General features: G+C 46.6%; 1 protein-coding gene across 1 annotated transcript in view; it reads right to left on the reverse strand.

The window, feature by feature from the left end:
- Positions 1-4,413, reverse strand: part of SCNN1G (sodium channel epithelial 1 gamma subunit) — a 31,616-nt gene extending 27,203 nt beyond the window's left edge. The window contains exons 1-2 of the mRNA XM_025371145.1: positions 4,310-4,413; positions 517-877 (exon numbers count right to left, since the gene is read on the reverse strand). Of these exons, the coding sequence (XP_025226930.1) occupies positions 517-877; positions 4,310-4,388 (440 nt within the window). The 5' untranslated portion in view covers positions 4,389-4,413. The remainder of the gene's footprint in view (positions 1-516; positions 878-4,309) is intronic.
- Positions 4,414-17,228: the final 12,815 nt, after the last annotated feature.

Consider the following 17,228-nt stretch of genomic DNA (forward strand, 5'->3'; position numbering starts at 1 on the left):
TCCAACACTTTGGGAGGCCAAGGCGGGTGGATCACCTGAGGTCAGGAGTTCAAGACCAGTCTGGCCAAACATGGTGAAATCCCGTCTCTACTAAAAACACAAAAAATTAGCCTGGCATGGTGGTGCCCCCCTATAGTCCCAGTTACTTGAAAAGATTGTTTGAACCTGGGAGGTGGAGGTTGCAGTGAGTCGAGATCGTGCCATTGCATCCCATCCTGGGCAACAAGAGTGAAACTCCATCTCAAAAAAAAAAAAAAAAAAGAAAGAAAAGAAAAAAGAAAGAAAGAAAAAAGAAAAAGAAAAAAAGTCACTGATGGTCTGAAAACTTGGCACATACAGATTTAGAACCGGGGAGAGGGCTGTTTACCAGTGTTAGCAACAAATTCAAATTTCTAGAAAGCACGTTTGTAGGCTGGAATCGACTTCCAGGCTGCCAGTGTGTCACTTTCGGGAGGGGCTTTGGCCTCCGTAGGGGGCCTGGCTCCCTACTCGCATTTCCCTGCTCATGCCTCTTACTTGTAGGGGTTGATATTGCAGATGGTGACCGCAGGAAAATCCAGCTTCCGGAAGTGAACTTTGATGGAAACCGAGACAGTATAGAAGGAGAAGACGAGGAGGGCGCACTGCCAGAGGATGAGGGCGACGGCAGTCAGTGTGAACCCGATCCAGAGGAGGCGGCGCAGGCGGCCGCGGGACACCACGATGCGGCGGCAGCCATGGGTGTTGGTGTTGAGGCAGTACCACCGCATCAGCTCTTTAATGGTCGGCGCCTGAGGGCCCGTCACGGGCAGATTCTTCTTGATCTTGGCTTTGATCTTCTCTCCGGGAGCCATGGCGAGGATGGGACTGTGAGGACGGGACTTTGAGGACGGGCGTGCTGGAGGGGCAGAGAAGAGAAGCAGGTGAGCTGTCAGGCCCCAGTGTGTCCCTGGAGGCCACAGCCTGAGAAACACCAGTCCACGCGCCCTTAGAGGCCTCCTTCCTCTGTTCCTTGTGGCTTAGACACTTTGCATTCCGAAGCCTTGGCCCCTTCTCCACGACGTTTGGTTTTGGCCACCACAGCTGCCAGAGAAGCTGCCTACTTCTCTTACGGCCCCCAGGCCTAGCCGCGCCGGGGCTGGGTGAGGTGCAACCTGCGAAGCACTGGCTGGACAGGCTACAGGACCTTTCCCCGGGTTCCTGGGGCAGGAGCTCTGGAAGCAGCCACATCAACTTTCTTATCAGGCAGGAGTACCCGTGCCTTATCACCTCCAGTGGCCTGCCTTCCTCGAGGGCAGCATTCCTATCTCATTATGCCCCCTGGTGCCTAGCACAGTGTCTGGCACAGAGCAGTGCTCCTCAGATGGTAACTGACAGATGAAATCTGCCAAGAAAATTTCCCGGCAGCCACCTTAGATCATGTTCCTGGCTGTATTTTCCCCAGCTTTTTCTCTGAGGCTTTATTATAAGTGAAACGATTTCTCTTTCCTTTCTTCTCTTTATAGTCAAGCTCTTAATGTTTCCAGATCACCTGATGTAACAATAACCTACAACTGTTGGCCACCTAGTGTTTGCCAGGCACTGTGCCATATTTCCTTGATTCTAATATACCATTAATTTGGAGAATGCCCTTGATTTAATAACAGCTTTGGAGGAGAGTACCAGTATTGGAAAGCAAATTATCACATTCATCAATGTACACGAGGCATCTCAACTATACAAACTTTACAATGAAAAATAATTTTAGAAGTGAACTAATATACTACATAAAAACTTATTTCATGTTCATAATATATAGTCTCATTAGTCTCATAAGTAAATTAGTCTCTCTCTATAAATACACACATAGCCTATATATATTTCATTTTGTGTTTCAACAGTTTCATGAAGTAGTCATGCTATTATTATCTCCATGTTACAGAGGAGGAAAATGGGCTCAGAGAGGTTGAATATCTTGGGCAAGATGATGCAGCTGGTTAGTGGAGGAGCTGGATGGAACCTTGCAGCCTTTACCACTATGGCATTTGCCTTTGAGGGGCCTGGTAGTATGCTGGGTGCAGAGAGTTAATTAACAGTACCAAGAACTAAAGGTAGAGGAAAGAGAAGGAACCCTGAGCTATTTAATTTACAAACTCTGAACAGTGCACATGACCACTTCCCAAGACTTGTGAGCACTAGTATTGGGGATGGGGGGTATATGAAAACTGTGTCCCCCTATGCCTTCTACAGTGACAGAGGCAAATTAGGACATGTCCTAGGGTATACAGGGAGGTCCCCAGGACCAGAAAGGGCTTGTGTCTGTGACTTCGATGTGCCCCATCAAGATTTTTAGGCAGGATTCGGGTCCTGCAGAGTTATGGTTTTTTTTCCCACCCTGAACCCATGAAATATGGGCTAAAATTGGAAGCTGGGGCAAAGCTAGGAGGCTTCCAAGCTTATGATACTAGTGGGTTTGAGGTCTCTGATGCAAAGGAAATGGAGTGCTGGGCATGGAGGTGAGATGCCCAGAGCAGCCAAACTGCTCTAAACCCTCCATGAATTGATATGATTTTACCGGGATAAAGAACACCATCAAAATGATGCTAGTAGCTTCTGGACAACAGGAATATAATTTGTTTTGTTTTTATCACTTAAAATATTGTCTATCCTTACCTCCTCCCTCACTACAATCCAAAAAAAAAAAAAAGAAAGAAAGAAAGAAAGAAGAAAAGAAAGAAAAAAATAGCAAGAGTTTGTTTTTAAAATCTAGGTCCAGGTTCAATTGCTTGTCAAATAAATAAAACTGCAGCCCTTCTCTGTGAATGTTCAACAGAAGCTGTGATTCTGGAAGCTCCTATCCCCAACTCTCAGGGGTCTCTCTGTCCCATCAGCTCCTTCCCCAGAAATGACCTTGACCCCAATGGATAAGTCGACAATGTCAGAGGAGCCCCAAGTGAAGGAAGGGAACTGATCTTGCACTTTGCAAAACAGATAAAATATTCATATAAATAATATTTCAACTTCAAAGCAAAACAAGACTGTAGCTACCATTAGATTATGCAGCCCGATCCAATGTGATACCTTGGTGGAAGAATTACTGGCTGATATCCAGCACTTACTCTTCTAAGTACTTTGTAGGTGTCACCTCATTTAATTTTCACAAGAATCTTCTGAGGTAGGTGTCACAACCACCCCCATTATACAAATGAAACAGATGCTGACAGGTTAAGTAGCTTGCCCAAGGTCACACTAGAAAGTGGCTGAGCGGGGATTTGCACCTAGGAGTCCCTTTAACGACTAGCTAGGCTGCTCCTCAATCATTAATAATAATAACAGCAGCGGGGAAGGCAGCAATAATAGCAGCTATCACTTATTCATCCCTTTCTCTACTCCCAGGCATCCCACTCAGTCCTTTTCACACACTACCTGATTTAATCCTCACTACAGTTATATGAGGTGCTATTACCTGGCCCATTTCACAGAGAAGGAAACTGAGGCACAGAGGTTAGGTAATTTGCCCAAGACCACACAGATAGAAAGGATTTGAAGGATTCTTTAGAATTCCACGGTCCTGGCTCGCCGCAGCGACTCCGTGCACCCCCTCCTCGCCTACCACCGACTTTGCCTGTCCCCCATCCCACAGTGCAGGACCCCAAAGCTTGGGGAAGGATGAGAGATTTGCCCCAAGTCTAGCGTTGGGTTCGCTGGACCGGAGAGTTCCCGGCCAGTGCCCGTCCCGGGGGGCGACTCCTGTGCAGAAATCACTTGAACTCAGCCCTCAGCCTCAGGGCCGGGACCTGAGCTCCTACCGAGCGACCCCGCAGCCCCTGCCCTCCCGGCGCGGAGCAAGCGGGCGCTGTCCTGTGAGGAAGCCACGTCTGCCACGGGGAGCCCCGGCTGAAGACGCTGGAGCGAATCCAACCAGCCCACTTCAAGTGTTTGCTTCTTTCTGCACCAAGTCACCCCGGAGAAAGCATTCCAGAGGGTAGAAGGAACAGTAGCCGACAGGTCCATGCGACTCATCCCGGCAGGGAAGGGGGCTGAGCAGGCGCTGGGCAGAGAAAAAAGGCGAGGTGCGGCCCAGGACCCCCAGACCGCCGGACTCCGGATACGGTTCCTGAGTGGCTCTCGACTGGCTCCGTGCTCCGGGTCACGGTGTGGGTAGACCCCGGAGAGCTGGCCGCTACCGCCCGGGCAAGGTGTCCCAGCATCCCGGGCACCGGGAACCCGCCACCGGCTGATGCTGGCTCGGCCACCTACCGCGCTGACGGCGTGCGACGCCCTGGCGCCCTGCAGTCGCTCTAGTGTCCAGAACCCCGGAGCTGGTCCGACCCAACCCGGCTGAACTCACCTCTCGGTTCCAAAGGGTCCAAGGCTCGTGAATGAGCGATCCGGGTGCGCTGCTCATCTGCTCGCTCTCGGGCTAGCATCCCCTGGCAGCGCCACCACGGGCTCTTGTGGGCCGGCAGGGCCCCGCCCCCTAGGGCCCCGCCTCCCCAGGCCCCGCCCCTACCTGCCCAGGTGCTTTCCCCAGTCCGCCAGGCACCTGCGGCAGCCCGAAGCGGGCCACGACTTCGCAGCGCCCCCTGGCGCCACGAGGCCGCCCTGCGCCCCAGCCCGGCCTGCGCTGCGCCTTCCTGGGCCACCGCGCAGTGCCTGCTGCCGCCCCGAGGCCGCCCTGCCACCCTGCATGCCCGCTGGGTCTCTGCGGCACTTACCCCAAGGCGCCTCGCAGCGCCTCCCGCCCCCTATTACTGCCCCGCGCCTTCCTTCCACTCTCGCGGATGGCAGGCGCCTGCCCTAGCACCAGCAGGAATCCCACGCAGCCGCGCTCCTCGGACTCACTTCAGACCCGCAGCGTGAGGCCGCTTCAGGGCCCACCTGCGTCCGGCTGTAGGCAGCAGGGGCTGTTCAGCCAGACCACTCATCCTTTGCCCTTTTCAGCTGCTTCTTTCTCTTTCTTTCGTTCTTTCCTCCTTCCTTTTTCTTTCTTTTTCTCTTTCCTTCTTCTTTTTTTTTTTTTTTGAGACGGAGTCTCGCTCTGTCGCCCAGTCTGGAGTGCAATGACGTGATCTCAGCTCACTACAGCCTCCGCCTTCCGGGTTCAAGCAATTCTGGCTCAGCCTCCCAAGTAACTGGGGTTACAGGCACGCGCCGCCAAGCCCGGATTAATTTTTGTGTTTTTAATAGAGACGCGGTTTCACCATGTTGGCTAGGTTGATCTCAAACTACTGACCTCAGGTGATCCATGCGTCTTGGCCTCCCAAAATGCTGGGATTGCAGGCGTGAGCCACCGCGCCTGGCCTGGCTTTTCTTCTTTCTTTCTCTTTCTTTCTTTCCCTCCCTCCCTCCCTTCCTTCCCTCCCTCCCTCCCTCCCTCCTTCCTTCCTTCCTTCTTTCTCTTTCTTTCTTCCTTTCTCTTTCTTTCTTGCTTGCCTTCCTTCCTTCCTTCCTCCCTCCCTCCCTCCTTCCTTCTTTCCTTTCTTCTTTCTTTTTCTCTCTTCCTTTCTCTTTCTTGCTTGCTTGCCTTCCTTCCTTCCTCCCTCTTTATTTCTTCTTTGTCTTTCTTTCTTCCTTCTTTCCTTCCTTCCTTCCTTCCTTCCTCCCTCCCTCCCTCCCTCCCTCTTCTTTCTTTCTTTCTCTTCCTTCCTTCCTTTCTCTTTCTTTCTTGCTTGCCTTCCTTCCTTCCTCCCTCCTTCCCTCTTTCTTTCTTCTTTCTTTCTTTTCTTTCTTTTCCTTCCTTCTTCCCTCCCTCCCTCTTCTTTCTTTCTTTCTCTCTTTCTTTTTTTCCTTCTTTCTTTCTTTTCTCTCTTTCTTTTTTTGACAAGGTCGCCCTCTGTCACCTTGGCTGGAGTGCAGTGGTGCAATCATAGCTCACTGTAGCCTCCAACTGCTGGGCTCAAGTGAGCCTCCCACTTCAGCCTCCCAAATAACTGGAATTACAGAGGTAAGCCACCTTGCCTGGCTTCAGCTGCCTTTTTATAGGGACTCAGATGACTACAAGAAACGAGATTAGAAAACTGCAATTGGGAAGGACCAGTTTCTCTTTGTGCAGGGGAGAAACTGAGACCCAGAGAGAGGAAAGGATCTGTTCTCACCTAGAGCTTCTCAGACTTGAATGCACTTACAATCACCTATGGATGTTGTTAAAATGCAGATTCTGACTCGATCAGGGTGGAGTGGGTCTTAAGAGTCTGAATTTCCAAATTCCTAGGAGACGCCTTGGTTGCTGGTCCAAGGGCTGCCTGCCCAGGTGGGTGGAAACAGGTCCAGCATTATTGGAGAGAAATTTAAAGAATATCCTCTAAAAAATCTCAGCTCCTTCTTCTAACTATATATGCTCATTGTAAAGAATTAAAACAATAATCTGTGACCCCACCCCTTCCCAAATAAGCATGGCTAATAGTTTGGTGATTATTTGGCATGTGTATGTGTGTGTGTGCACATACACATATTTTATATATATGTGTGTGTGTATATATCTATACACACACACACATACCTATACAATGGGATTTTGAAACACACACTGTTCACATTCTATATTTGTTTTGAATGACAATACACAGTTATATTCTCACTGTAAAATAAAGCCAGCTTTTTCTTCTTTTTGTCTTTTAAATTTATTTATTTATTTATTTAGAGACAGGGTCTTGCTCTGTCAGCTAGGCTGGAATGTAGTGGCATGATCACAGCTCACTGCAGCCTCAACTTCCTGTGGCTCCAAGGATCCTCCCACCTCAGCCTCCCAAGTAGCTGGGACCACAGGTGCATGCCACCACATGCAGCTAATTTTTGGGGTTTTTTGGGGTAGAAAAGGGGTTTCACCATGTTTCCAAGGCTAGTCTTGAACTCCTGAGTTCAAGGGATACACCCATCTCAGCCTCCCAAAGTGCTGGAATTATAGGCGTGGAATTAGGCTAGACTGGCTTTTTAAAAAATCAAGTTAAAATTTATATACAGTGAAATGCACAATTCTTTTTATTTGTTTGTTTTTGAGGCAAGGTCTTGCTCTGTCACCCAGGCTGGAATGCAGTAGTGTGATCATAGCTCACTGCGGCCTCCAACTCCTGGGCTCAAGAAATCCTCCTGCCTCAGATTACAAAATAGTAGCCAGGACTAGAGGTTTGTGCCACCACACCTGGCTAATTTCTTATTTTTGTGGAGATGGGGTTTCACTATGTTGCCCAGGCTGGTCTTGAACTCCTGGCCTCAAGTAATTCGCCTGCCTTGGCCTTTCAAAGTGGGATTGAAAGGTATGAGCCACCACACCTGGCCCAAAATGTACAAGTCAAGGAGTTTTGGTAAATGTGTACATTCCTATGACCATCACCATCTGATTCTTCAGTACAGAGTGGTATTGCCTGTAAACCACTCCTGTCATCATAAGACCATAGGCAACGTCCTCTCCCTGTTGAAGCATTAGTGTTCAGATTTATAAAACATACCTAGAATCTACATCTCCCCACCTCTGGGGCCACCACCATGCTCCAATTGATCATTGTCTCTCACCCGAATCATTGCCATAGACTCCTCACTAGTCTTGCTAATTCTGCCCTCCACGGCCTATTGTCAATAAGCCAGCCAAAGAGATTCTTATTGAATTAAGGTTAGACATGCCATTTCTCCATTTAAACCCATTCAATGTCTTCTTGCTTCATTTATAATGAAAGCCAAAGTCCTTATGATCATCTACAAGGCCCTCCGTCGTCTGACCCTGTTGTCCCTCTGCCCTCATCTCTTCCTACTCACACTCTGGCATATTCTGCTTCACCTTCGCTGGCCTCTGTGCCATCCTTGGATGTGACTATGACTGGACCTAGCCTTGGCAAAGTCATTTGGTTTCAGGCAACAGAAACAGACTCAAATTAGCTCAAGCAGAATCAATAAATTATTAAATGGATGCAGGCAGAGCTCTTTTACAGATTCCAAAGAAACACAGAGGGTCTCAGGAGAATGGGAACCAGGAAAGGTCTGGATCTCTCAGGAGGAGGATTTTGTGGTCTTTCTTTATTTTCATTTTTATTTTTACTTGAGACAGCGTCTGGCTTTGTCACCCAGGCTGGAGTGCAGTGGTGCGATCTTGGCTCACTGAAACCTCCACCTCCCAGGCCCAAGTGATCCTCCCACCTCAGCCTCCAGAGTAGCTGGAAACATAGGCATGCACTGCCACACCCAGATACATGTTGTGGTTTTGTAGAGATGAAGGTCTTTCTATATTGCCCAGGCCGGTCTCGAACTCCTGGGCTCAAGCAATCTGCCCGCGTTGGCCTCCCAAAGTGCTGGGATTGCAGGTGTAAGTCACTGTGCCTGGCAGAGAATTTTGTGGGCTTTCTTGAGTTTTCAAAGCCTGTCTTATTCTCAGTGGGTCCCGAAGATGAATTTGATTGGCCACTGGCCTGCCAATGAGCTAGATTCTTTGAGTCTGGTGTATTCATTCCTGGTCCAATCAGCTAACACCGTGAGGGTAGGAACGGGTAAAACAAATATGACGGAAGAGGTTCACCACTACCGGTAAATGTGAAATTCTCAGATCATGTGGCTGTAAGTGAGGAAGAAACCTTAAAACAAGTGAACCAAAATTTCCCTTTGTTTTCAAAAAAACACTTCTGGTCCACTTAGGAAAAAGCAGTATTAGATGAGACTTACATTGTCCCCTAGATACTAAGATTTTAGACTTGCTTGTCAAGAGCAATGGTATAGAAGCCATTTGCTTGTTTTTCTACCGATATCCATTTCTTTTTATTTTAGAGACATCCCTGAATTTCCTGTGGAGAACCATTCAATCCTACCCACACCCCACCCAACCCCATTCACGTGGTTCAACCTAGGTTGACCCCCATCTCTGGCTCTAGCAAATCAGCTTATCTTGTCCACTCAGGTTACAGTCTTTTTTTTTTTTTTTTTTAAATTTTTTTTTTTAAACTCTGTCCTCCAGGCTGGAATGCAGTGGTGCTATCTCAGCTTACTGCAACCTCCGCCTCCTGGGTTCAAGCGATTCTCCTGCCTCAGCCTCCCAAGTAGCTGGGACTACATGTGCACATCACCATGCCTGGATAATTATAATTTTTTTTTTTTTTTTTTAGTAGAGATGGGGTTTCACCATGTTGGCCAGGCTGGTCTCAAACTCCTAACTTCAGGCAATCCGCCCACTTTGGCCTCCCAAAGTGCTGGAATTACAGGCGTGAGCCACCGTGCCTGGACTTCAGGTTACAGTCTTTTGCTCAGGAGTGGGCACAGACCGAAATTCAATCCAGTGAGAATTACACCCACCCAAGACTTTGTCTGGAATATTGCAGAGGAGGATGTCTCTTTTTACAGGGATTTCTAGCAGAAAGGACTGTGCAATCCAAGGACTTTGGAGAGTATCACATAGGGCCTTAGAGTGAAACCAACACAAAGAAAAGCAGAGTCCAGAGATGGAGAGGATTCCAGCAAGTCTCTGGACCCAGCACTACCTAAAGTTGGGTCTACCTCCTGGAATTCTTAGTCATATGAGCCAATAAACTTGAGATTGTGAGGCCGGGCGCGGTGGCTCACGCCTGTAATCCCAGCACTTTGGGAGGCCGAGGCGGGCGGATCACGAGGTCAGGAGATCGAGACCATCCTGGCTAACATGGTGAAACCCCGTCTCTACTAAAAATGCAAAAAATTAGCCGGGCGAGGCGGCGGGCGCCTGTAGTCCCAGCTACTCGGGAGGCTGAGGCAGGAGAATGGCGTGAACCCGGGAGGCGGAGCTTGCAGTGAGCCGAAATCGCGCCACTGCACTCCAGCCTGGGCGACTAAGCGAGACTCTGTCTCAAAAAAAAAAAAAAAAAAAAAAAAAAAAAAAAAAAAAAAAAATCTTGAGATTGTGTTTAGGACATTTTGAGTTCAGTTTATCTCACTCAAAACCAAAAAAGTCCCAACTAACATAGAGAATAAAAATCCTATCTTCCCTCTTGGATGTGGTGATGCCTTCTTCTGTTTCTTAAAGTGAGTGTATTTGGTATCTGGTCCCAGATGAATATCTACAAATCTGAGGAACATTTTTCTATGCCAAATAACAACAGGGAGGACCCCGAGCTACTTAAAGGGATAGTAGGTAATTAGAACTCTGGCAGGGAAATAGATTGCCCTTGATCCTAGATCTCTCTCTCTCTCTCTCTCTCTCTTTTTTTAGATGACGTCTCACTCTGTCACCCAGGCTGGAGTGCAGTGGCGTGATTTCAGCTCACTGCAACCTCTGCCTCCTGGGTTCAAGTAATTATCGCGCTTCAGCCTCCTGAGTAGCTGGGATTATAGGTGTGCTCCAACACGCCTGGCTATGTTTTTTTTTTGTATTTTTAGTAGAGACGGGGTTTCACCATGTTGGCCAGGCTGGTCTCGAACTCCTGACCTCAAATGATCCACCTACCTCAGCCTCCCAAAGTGCTAGGATTACAGGTGTACATCACCACACCCGGCCAGCTATCTCAATAAGACCCAAAGTTTACCAAATTATCTTCATAGGACCTAAGGCTAATATGAGTCAGGTGTGGGGTGAATGGGACTCACATTTCCAGGATCACATTTATATTATGTAGTAGGATGGGAGGATTCTAAGAAGCAAGCAACAAAGTCTTCCTTGTTGAAGACAATGAAAGTCTTTCTTGCTGGGCTGATGAAGGGTAGTGGCATGCTAGAAGACCATTCTTATTTATTAATTGGACTCTAATTCAGTGACCTGGATGCTATTTCTGTGTATAGTCTTAGCTTAAGCCAATAGCATCAGTTGTTGAAATAGAGAAATATAAAGTTGGTTACGTTAATTTTCTAGGACCCTTTTTCCCCAAAGGGTACACATATGTTTCTGGCAAAAGTTAGCATCATTTTTCTAGTGTAAGACACTTTTTTTTTTTTTTTTTTTTTTTTTTGTAGAGATGGGATTTCGTCATGTTGCCCAGACTGGTCTTGAACTCCTGAGTGCAAGTGATCCGCCTGCCTTGGCCTTTCAGAGTGAAGAAACATTCTTTTATTAATTAGACTCTTTTATGGGTCAAGAGAATGCACAGATTACCTATGGTGATGGGGGTTCATTGAATGCACAGCTTTCCAACTGTGTCAGAGGGGCTTTTATTGCCCTATACCCCACCTATTTCACCCTTGTCAGTTCCACATTTTATCATGCATCACTTGAAACATTCTGCATCCAGTGCTTATTTCTAATTCAGGTAAAACTGTGTATATTGCAAATATCAGAATCAAACAACCATGAACTAACTTAGGCTAAAGAATGAAACAAATTGGCTTATGTATAAGGGAGTCTGGCTTCAGGCTCAGCTTACACTTGAATTCAAAAGATGTCACCAGGTCCTGGTTTTTCTGCCTTTGAGTCTTAGTTCTAATTCATTAGTGTTCACACCATTCTCTGTCCAGTGTTGTTGCAAGATGGCTACTCTAGCTCTAGCCCCTACATATACATAATGCTGAGTCCAGATGGACTGATAGCTTAAGCACATATTGTAGGACAATCTTGATTGGGCTTTATTGCCTTGTTTGAGGCATGTTTCAACTCCTTTTTTTACTTATTAGAGACAGGGTCTCATTCTGTTGCCCAGGCTGGAGGGCAGTGGTGTAATCATAGTTCACTGCAGCCTTGAATTTCTAAGCTTAAGCCTCCTGAGTAGCTGGGATTAAAGGTGCAAGCCACCGTGCCTGGCTGTTTCAACTTCTAGTTGAACACCATGATTAGAAGAATGGGATGCGTTGATTGGCTCAGGCTTGGATTATATGCTCCATCTCTGGGTAGATTCAGCTTCACGCAAAACACAAAGGCTGAGAATGGGGAAGAAGTGGTTCTTTCCACGCAAAATCAGAATAAATTCTGGATTGCAAAAACATCTCATATTGCATAGTTTCTCTACTGTTGCCTTCTTTGGCACTTGCAAACGATCATTGTCTCAGTGAAACACACTCTTCTCTTGGCTTCTCCAATGCATCGCTTTCTCTGAAATTCTATTTATACTCCTTTGGAATGTTTGGGTTTTGTTTTTGTTTTTGTTTTGAGACAGAGTCTCACTCTGTCACCCAAGGCGGAGTGCAGTGGTGTGATCTCGGCTCACTGCAACCTCCACCTCCCAGGTTCAAGTGATTCTCCTGCCTCAGCCTCCTGAGTAGCTGGGATTATAAGCATGTGCCGCCCCGCCTGGCTAATTTTTGTTTGTTTGTTTGTTTTTAGTAGAGACGGGGTTTTACCATGTTGGTCAGGCTGGTCTCAAACTCCTGGCCTCGTGATCCACCCTCTTCGGCCTCCCAAAGTGCTGCTCCCAAAGAGCTGCGTAAGCCACTGCACCCAGCCTTGGAACGTTTTTGCAATACCTCTGTCGAGTTTCTGGTCCTTAGAGGATCAGTGCTGGGGTCCAGGGTCTCAGGAGGCTAGTCACAAGAGATAGCAGGAGATCTTAAATCTTCCATAGAGTCAGAGGAGATATATAGATATATAAAGTGGCTTAGAAAACTTGATTAAGCTGCTACTAAGGCTTAGGCATCTGTGGCACAGGGTTGGCTAAACGTGGGACCCAGAGGAGATAAGTAATCTTGCTCCCAAGTTTGACTGTTTCCAGGATTCCTACAAATCTAGAATGATGTCCCTCAGTTCTTGTGGATGTTATCTTGCTCCACCAAGATGGGATCAATGCTGTCTCTTCATGCATTCTTACTGACTTAGTCTTTTGGAGCAACCTACCGTCTTTGACCTTTGGGGAGTAGGAACCAGAGTTCTCAGATTCAGTTGTGTGGATTTCAATGATTTTTTTGATGTTGCTTCTCTTGAGAGAAGCTGGCTTTAGATATCAGCACTGCGGACAGCAGCCATAGTTTCTCCTTTTACGCAGGAGGTCTCCAGTGGAAGGCTTATCTCCCATGACATGCGATTCACAATTTTAGAATGAATAGATGAAGGAGTAAAAGGGACATTCTCCAACCAGCCTCTTCAGTTTGTGTGGATGAGAGATATCATGGTCAGATTACCTTTAGAACTGGACATGTACAATCAATTCTTGCTATTTGGGGTAGCTATGTTCTATAAAGCTGCCACAAACACTGAACTAGTGAATACTGAACCATTGCTTCTAGACGAAATATAGAGTTCGGTTCCTGAGAGCCTCTGGTCACAACATTTTCATCAACTGATCGACACGTAACTTTGTTTTATGTGTGTTCCTGTTTAAAGTCACCTTATTTAATATATAGTTGATTCAATAACACTGAAATAATGGCCAACAGCACTATATAACTCATGCCTGAATAAAGCTTATCTAACACATAAATTTTTTCAGTAAGGCACATATGGCCTTCCTGTGCTTAGGAATACTAGATAGCACTTCAGCACTAGGGGGCAAACTCACCAACAAAACAAAAATGTGAAAATTGTGGCACTAAATAGACTGCAAAAAAGGACATGTGTTTACAGTATAAGAGCTGAAACAAGAGGGTAGAGTGTTGCCTTATTTGACCTCAGCTGAGAACAAGCACAGTGGGTGATTAAATTTTCTGCTGCTTGGCACATGTCCCTAAAGGCATTGCAAGTATTGATTTTAGGGTTACAAATAAATTCTAGTAAGTAGGCAAATTTGCAAATATGAAATCCATGAATAATAAGAATTGACTTTTTTTTTTTTTAGTTTTCTTTAAACCCGTGGGTTGGTTCTTCATCTTTTGGATTTTTCTCCAGGTCTCAGAATACAAAAGATACTCAGAGGTTATGGAAGCTGATGTTCTTACAGTGCCCCATAAGGCCCTACATGATTTCATTCATTCTCCCTTTTCTTGAGTCTGAGGGTGTAGAGTTAGGTTATTGATTTGAGATCTTTCTTCTTTTTTAATGTAGGTGTCCACAGGTGTAAATTTCCCCTTAATAACTGCTTAAGCTACATCCCATAATTTGTATATGTTGTGTCATTTTTACTTATCTCAAAATATTTTCTAATTTCCCTGTTGGGTTTTTTTATTTTTTGTTTTTTTATTTTTTTTGAGACGGAGTCTTGCACTGTCACCCAGGCTGGAATGCAATGATGCAATCTCTGTTCACTGCAACTTCCACCTCCCGGGTTCAAGCAATTCTGCCTCAGCCTCCCAAGTAGCTGGTATTACAGGCTCCTGCCACCACGTTCTACTATTTTTTGTATTTTTAGTAGAGACGAGATTTCACTATGTTGGCCAGGCTGGTCTTGAACTCCTAACCTCATGATCCACCCTCTTCAGCCTCCCAAAGTGCTGGGATTACAGGCATGAGCCACCGTGCCCAGACGGTGGTTTCTTTTTTGATCCAATATTTATTCGGGAGTGTCTTAATTGTCACATATATGTGAATTTCCCAAATTTCTTTCTGTCACTGATTTACAATTCCACTCAATTGTGCTCAGAGTACAATGGCTCCCGAGTGTAGTGAGAAGTGCTACCTAGTATTCCTAAGCACAGGAAGGCTGTATGTGCCTTACTGAGAAAGGCATGTGTTAGATAGACTTTATTAAGGCATGAATTATAGTGCTGTTGGCCATGATGTCAACGTTATTGCATCAACTACATATTAAATAAGGTGACCTTAAATGGAAACACACATAAAGCAAAGTTACGTATTGATCAGTTGATGAAAATGTTGTGACCAGAGGCTCTCGGAAACCTAACTCTGTATTTTGTCTAGAAGCAATGGTTGATCTTCTCCCCATTTTAACCTGAGCCGCCTAATGCACAGTGGGGCTGGGGCGGGGCTGGGGAAGCAGGGCTGAATCTTGGATTCTGGGGAAAGTTAAAGATGCAGAAGTGGTGTCAGCTTTCTGTAGCGCAGTTCCCTTCCTGGTCCTTGCCACATAGCACCTTCTACAGAGACTAGCTCTGTGGGTGGCGGGGACCCCCACATGCCCCACTGCTTCCCCTCCCCGCTGCCCATGCTGCTTCTCCAAGCCTGCTGTTGGAGCTCTGACTGGGGGAGTAGATGGCTGCCTTGTGAGCTTGAGGGGCTGGGGCATCTGCCTGGGTCTCTTCGGAGAGCAGCTTATGGGTGTGGTCTGTCCAGACATGTTGTTTCAAAAGCGGTGGGCGCGAGCTAGCAAGCAAAGCATCCTCACAGTTTGAAGGGGTGGCCTGCCCCTCCACACCTGTGGGCGTTTCTCGTTAGGTGGAATGAGAGGCTTGAGAAAAGAAATGAGACACAGAGACAAAGTATAGAAAAAGAAAAAGTGGGCCCAGGGGACCGGCGCTCAGCTTACAGAGGACCCACGCCGGCCACCGGTCTCTGAGTTCCCTTAGTATTTATTGATAATTATCTTTACCATCTTAAAGACAAGGGAGTGGCAGGACAACAGGATCACTTTAGGGAGAAAATTAGCAGTAAGACATATGGATAAAGATATCTGTGACATGGGTAAGTTCAAAGGAAAATGCTGTGCCTTGATACACATATGCAAACATCTCCAGAAACCTCTTAGCTGCATTGCTCCAGCAAGTCCCATCAGCAAGTCCCACCTTATGCCGTAAGGCGGTTTTCTCCTATCTCAGTAAACAGAGCATACAATCGGTTCTCACACCGAGATGTTCCATTGCCCAGGGACGGGCAGGATTTTTAACCAGCAAGCTGCCTTCAGGCACTTGTTTAAAAAAGACACATCCTGCACAGCCCAAAATCCATTAAACCTTGAGTCACCACAGCACATGTCTCTAGCAAGGACAAGGTTGGGGGTAGGGTCACAGATTAACAGCATCTCAAATACAGAACAAAATGGAGTCTCTTATGTTTACTTCTTTCTATTTGGACACAGTAAGAGGCTGATCTCTCTTTCTTTTCCCCACAACAGTTGATCAATAACTTTTCTTGGTTTTATACCATTGCGTCTTCATTTCACATTGGAATAAAGCGAGTTTTTGAAACCTGGCCAAAAAAAAAAAAAAAAAAAGAAGAAGAAGAAGAACAAGGAATGGTTCAGTATTCACTAAGTCAGTGTTTGTGGCAACTTTATAGAACATAGCTATCCATAACAGCAAGAATTGGCTGGGCGTGGTGGCTCATGCCGGTAATCCCAGCACTTTGAGAAGCTGAGACAGGCAGATCACCTGAGGTCAGGAGTTCGAGACCAGTTTGACCAATATGGTGAAACCCCACCTCTACTAAAACTACAAAAATTAACCTGGCGTGGTGGTGAGTGCCTGTAGTCTCAGCTACTTGCGAGGCTGAGGCAGGAGAATCACTTGAACCCAGGACGCAGAGGTTGCTGTGAGCCGACATGGTGCCACTGAACTCCAGCCTGGGTGACAGAGCTACACTCTATCTCATAAAAAAAAAAAAAAAGAAAAAAGAAAAACATTTTACATGTCCAGTTCTAAAGGTAATGTGACCATGATATCGCTCATCCATGCAGACTGAATAGGCTGGCTGGAGAATGTCCCTTTCACTCCTTCATCCTTCTTACCGTATTCACTCCAAAATTGTGAATGGCATTTCATGGGAGATTGGCATCCCATTACAGACCTCCAGCATTGCATGACTTCAGTCTTTTTTAAATGTACTTGGTTGGGCTTGTTTTGTGGCCTGTCATATGGTCTATCCTGGAGACTTGCATGATTTAGCAACGTTGCCAGAAGGCTCAGGAAGGTCTCCTGATGCCGGTGAGGCCTCAGTCCCAGCCACTGGCCAGATTCTTTACACTGTCAGAAGAAAAAATTCAGGGATGAGTCAAAATGAAGCAAGAAGCTTTTATTGCAAAGTGGGAACACACACAAGAGAGAAGGGCAGGCGTGCTTGGGAGAATGAATCTCACATGATGGAGTTTGGGTTTCTAATTCTATGCGTATCTCTTCAATTAGGGGCTGGAATAATCAGTAGGTATTCTGCAAAAGGAGGGAATTTCAGGGACCCCAATTACTGCCTATGTGTTTGCCTGGAAGAGTCATGGGCACGCCATCCTGACCGGGGTTTTGGCCATTTTCTCTCCTTCTTTTGGGTTTTCGGTTATCCTGTGGTTTCTTTGCCTAGTTCTTGTTTGAGCTGTTGTTTGGGTTTTTCCATCCTCCTGTGACCACCCAGTGCTGTTCCTATCTTGGTACCACTAAACCCGTTGCCACTCAAACCTTGCATCCCACTATTCACCCCGTGTTTATTCCCCTCTAGCCACTCTGGTCTCCTTGGTGTTTTACACACTCATCCAGGTACGTTCCTTTCTCAAAACCTTTGGCATTGGCTCTGCTCTGGCTGTAATGCTGTCCCTCCTGATTTTTGCCTGGCTCCCTATTTCACCTCCCTCAGATCTTTGCTCAAC

This window comes from Theropithecus gelada, chromosome 20, assembly GCF_003255815.1.
Source record: "Theropithecus gelada isolate Dixy chromosome 20, Tgel_1.0, whole genome shotgun sequence".
Taxonomy (NCBI): Eukaryota; Metazoa; Chordata; class Mammalia; order Primates; family Cercopithecidae; genus Theropithecus; species Theropithecus gelada.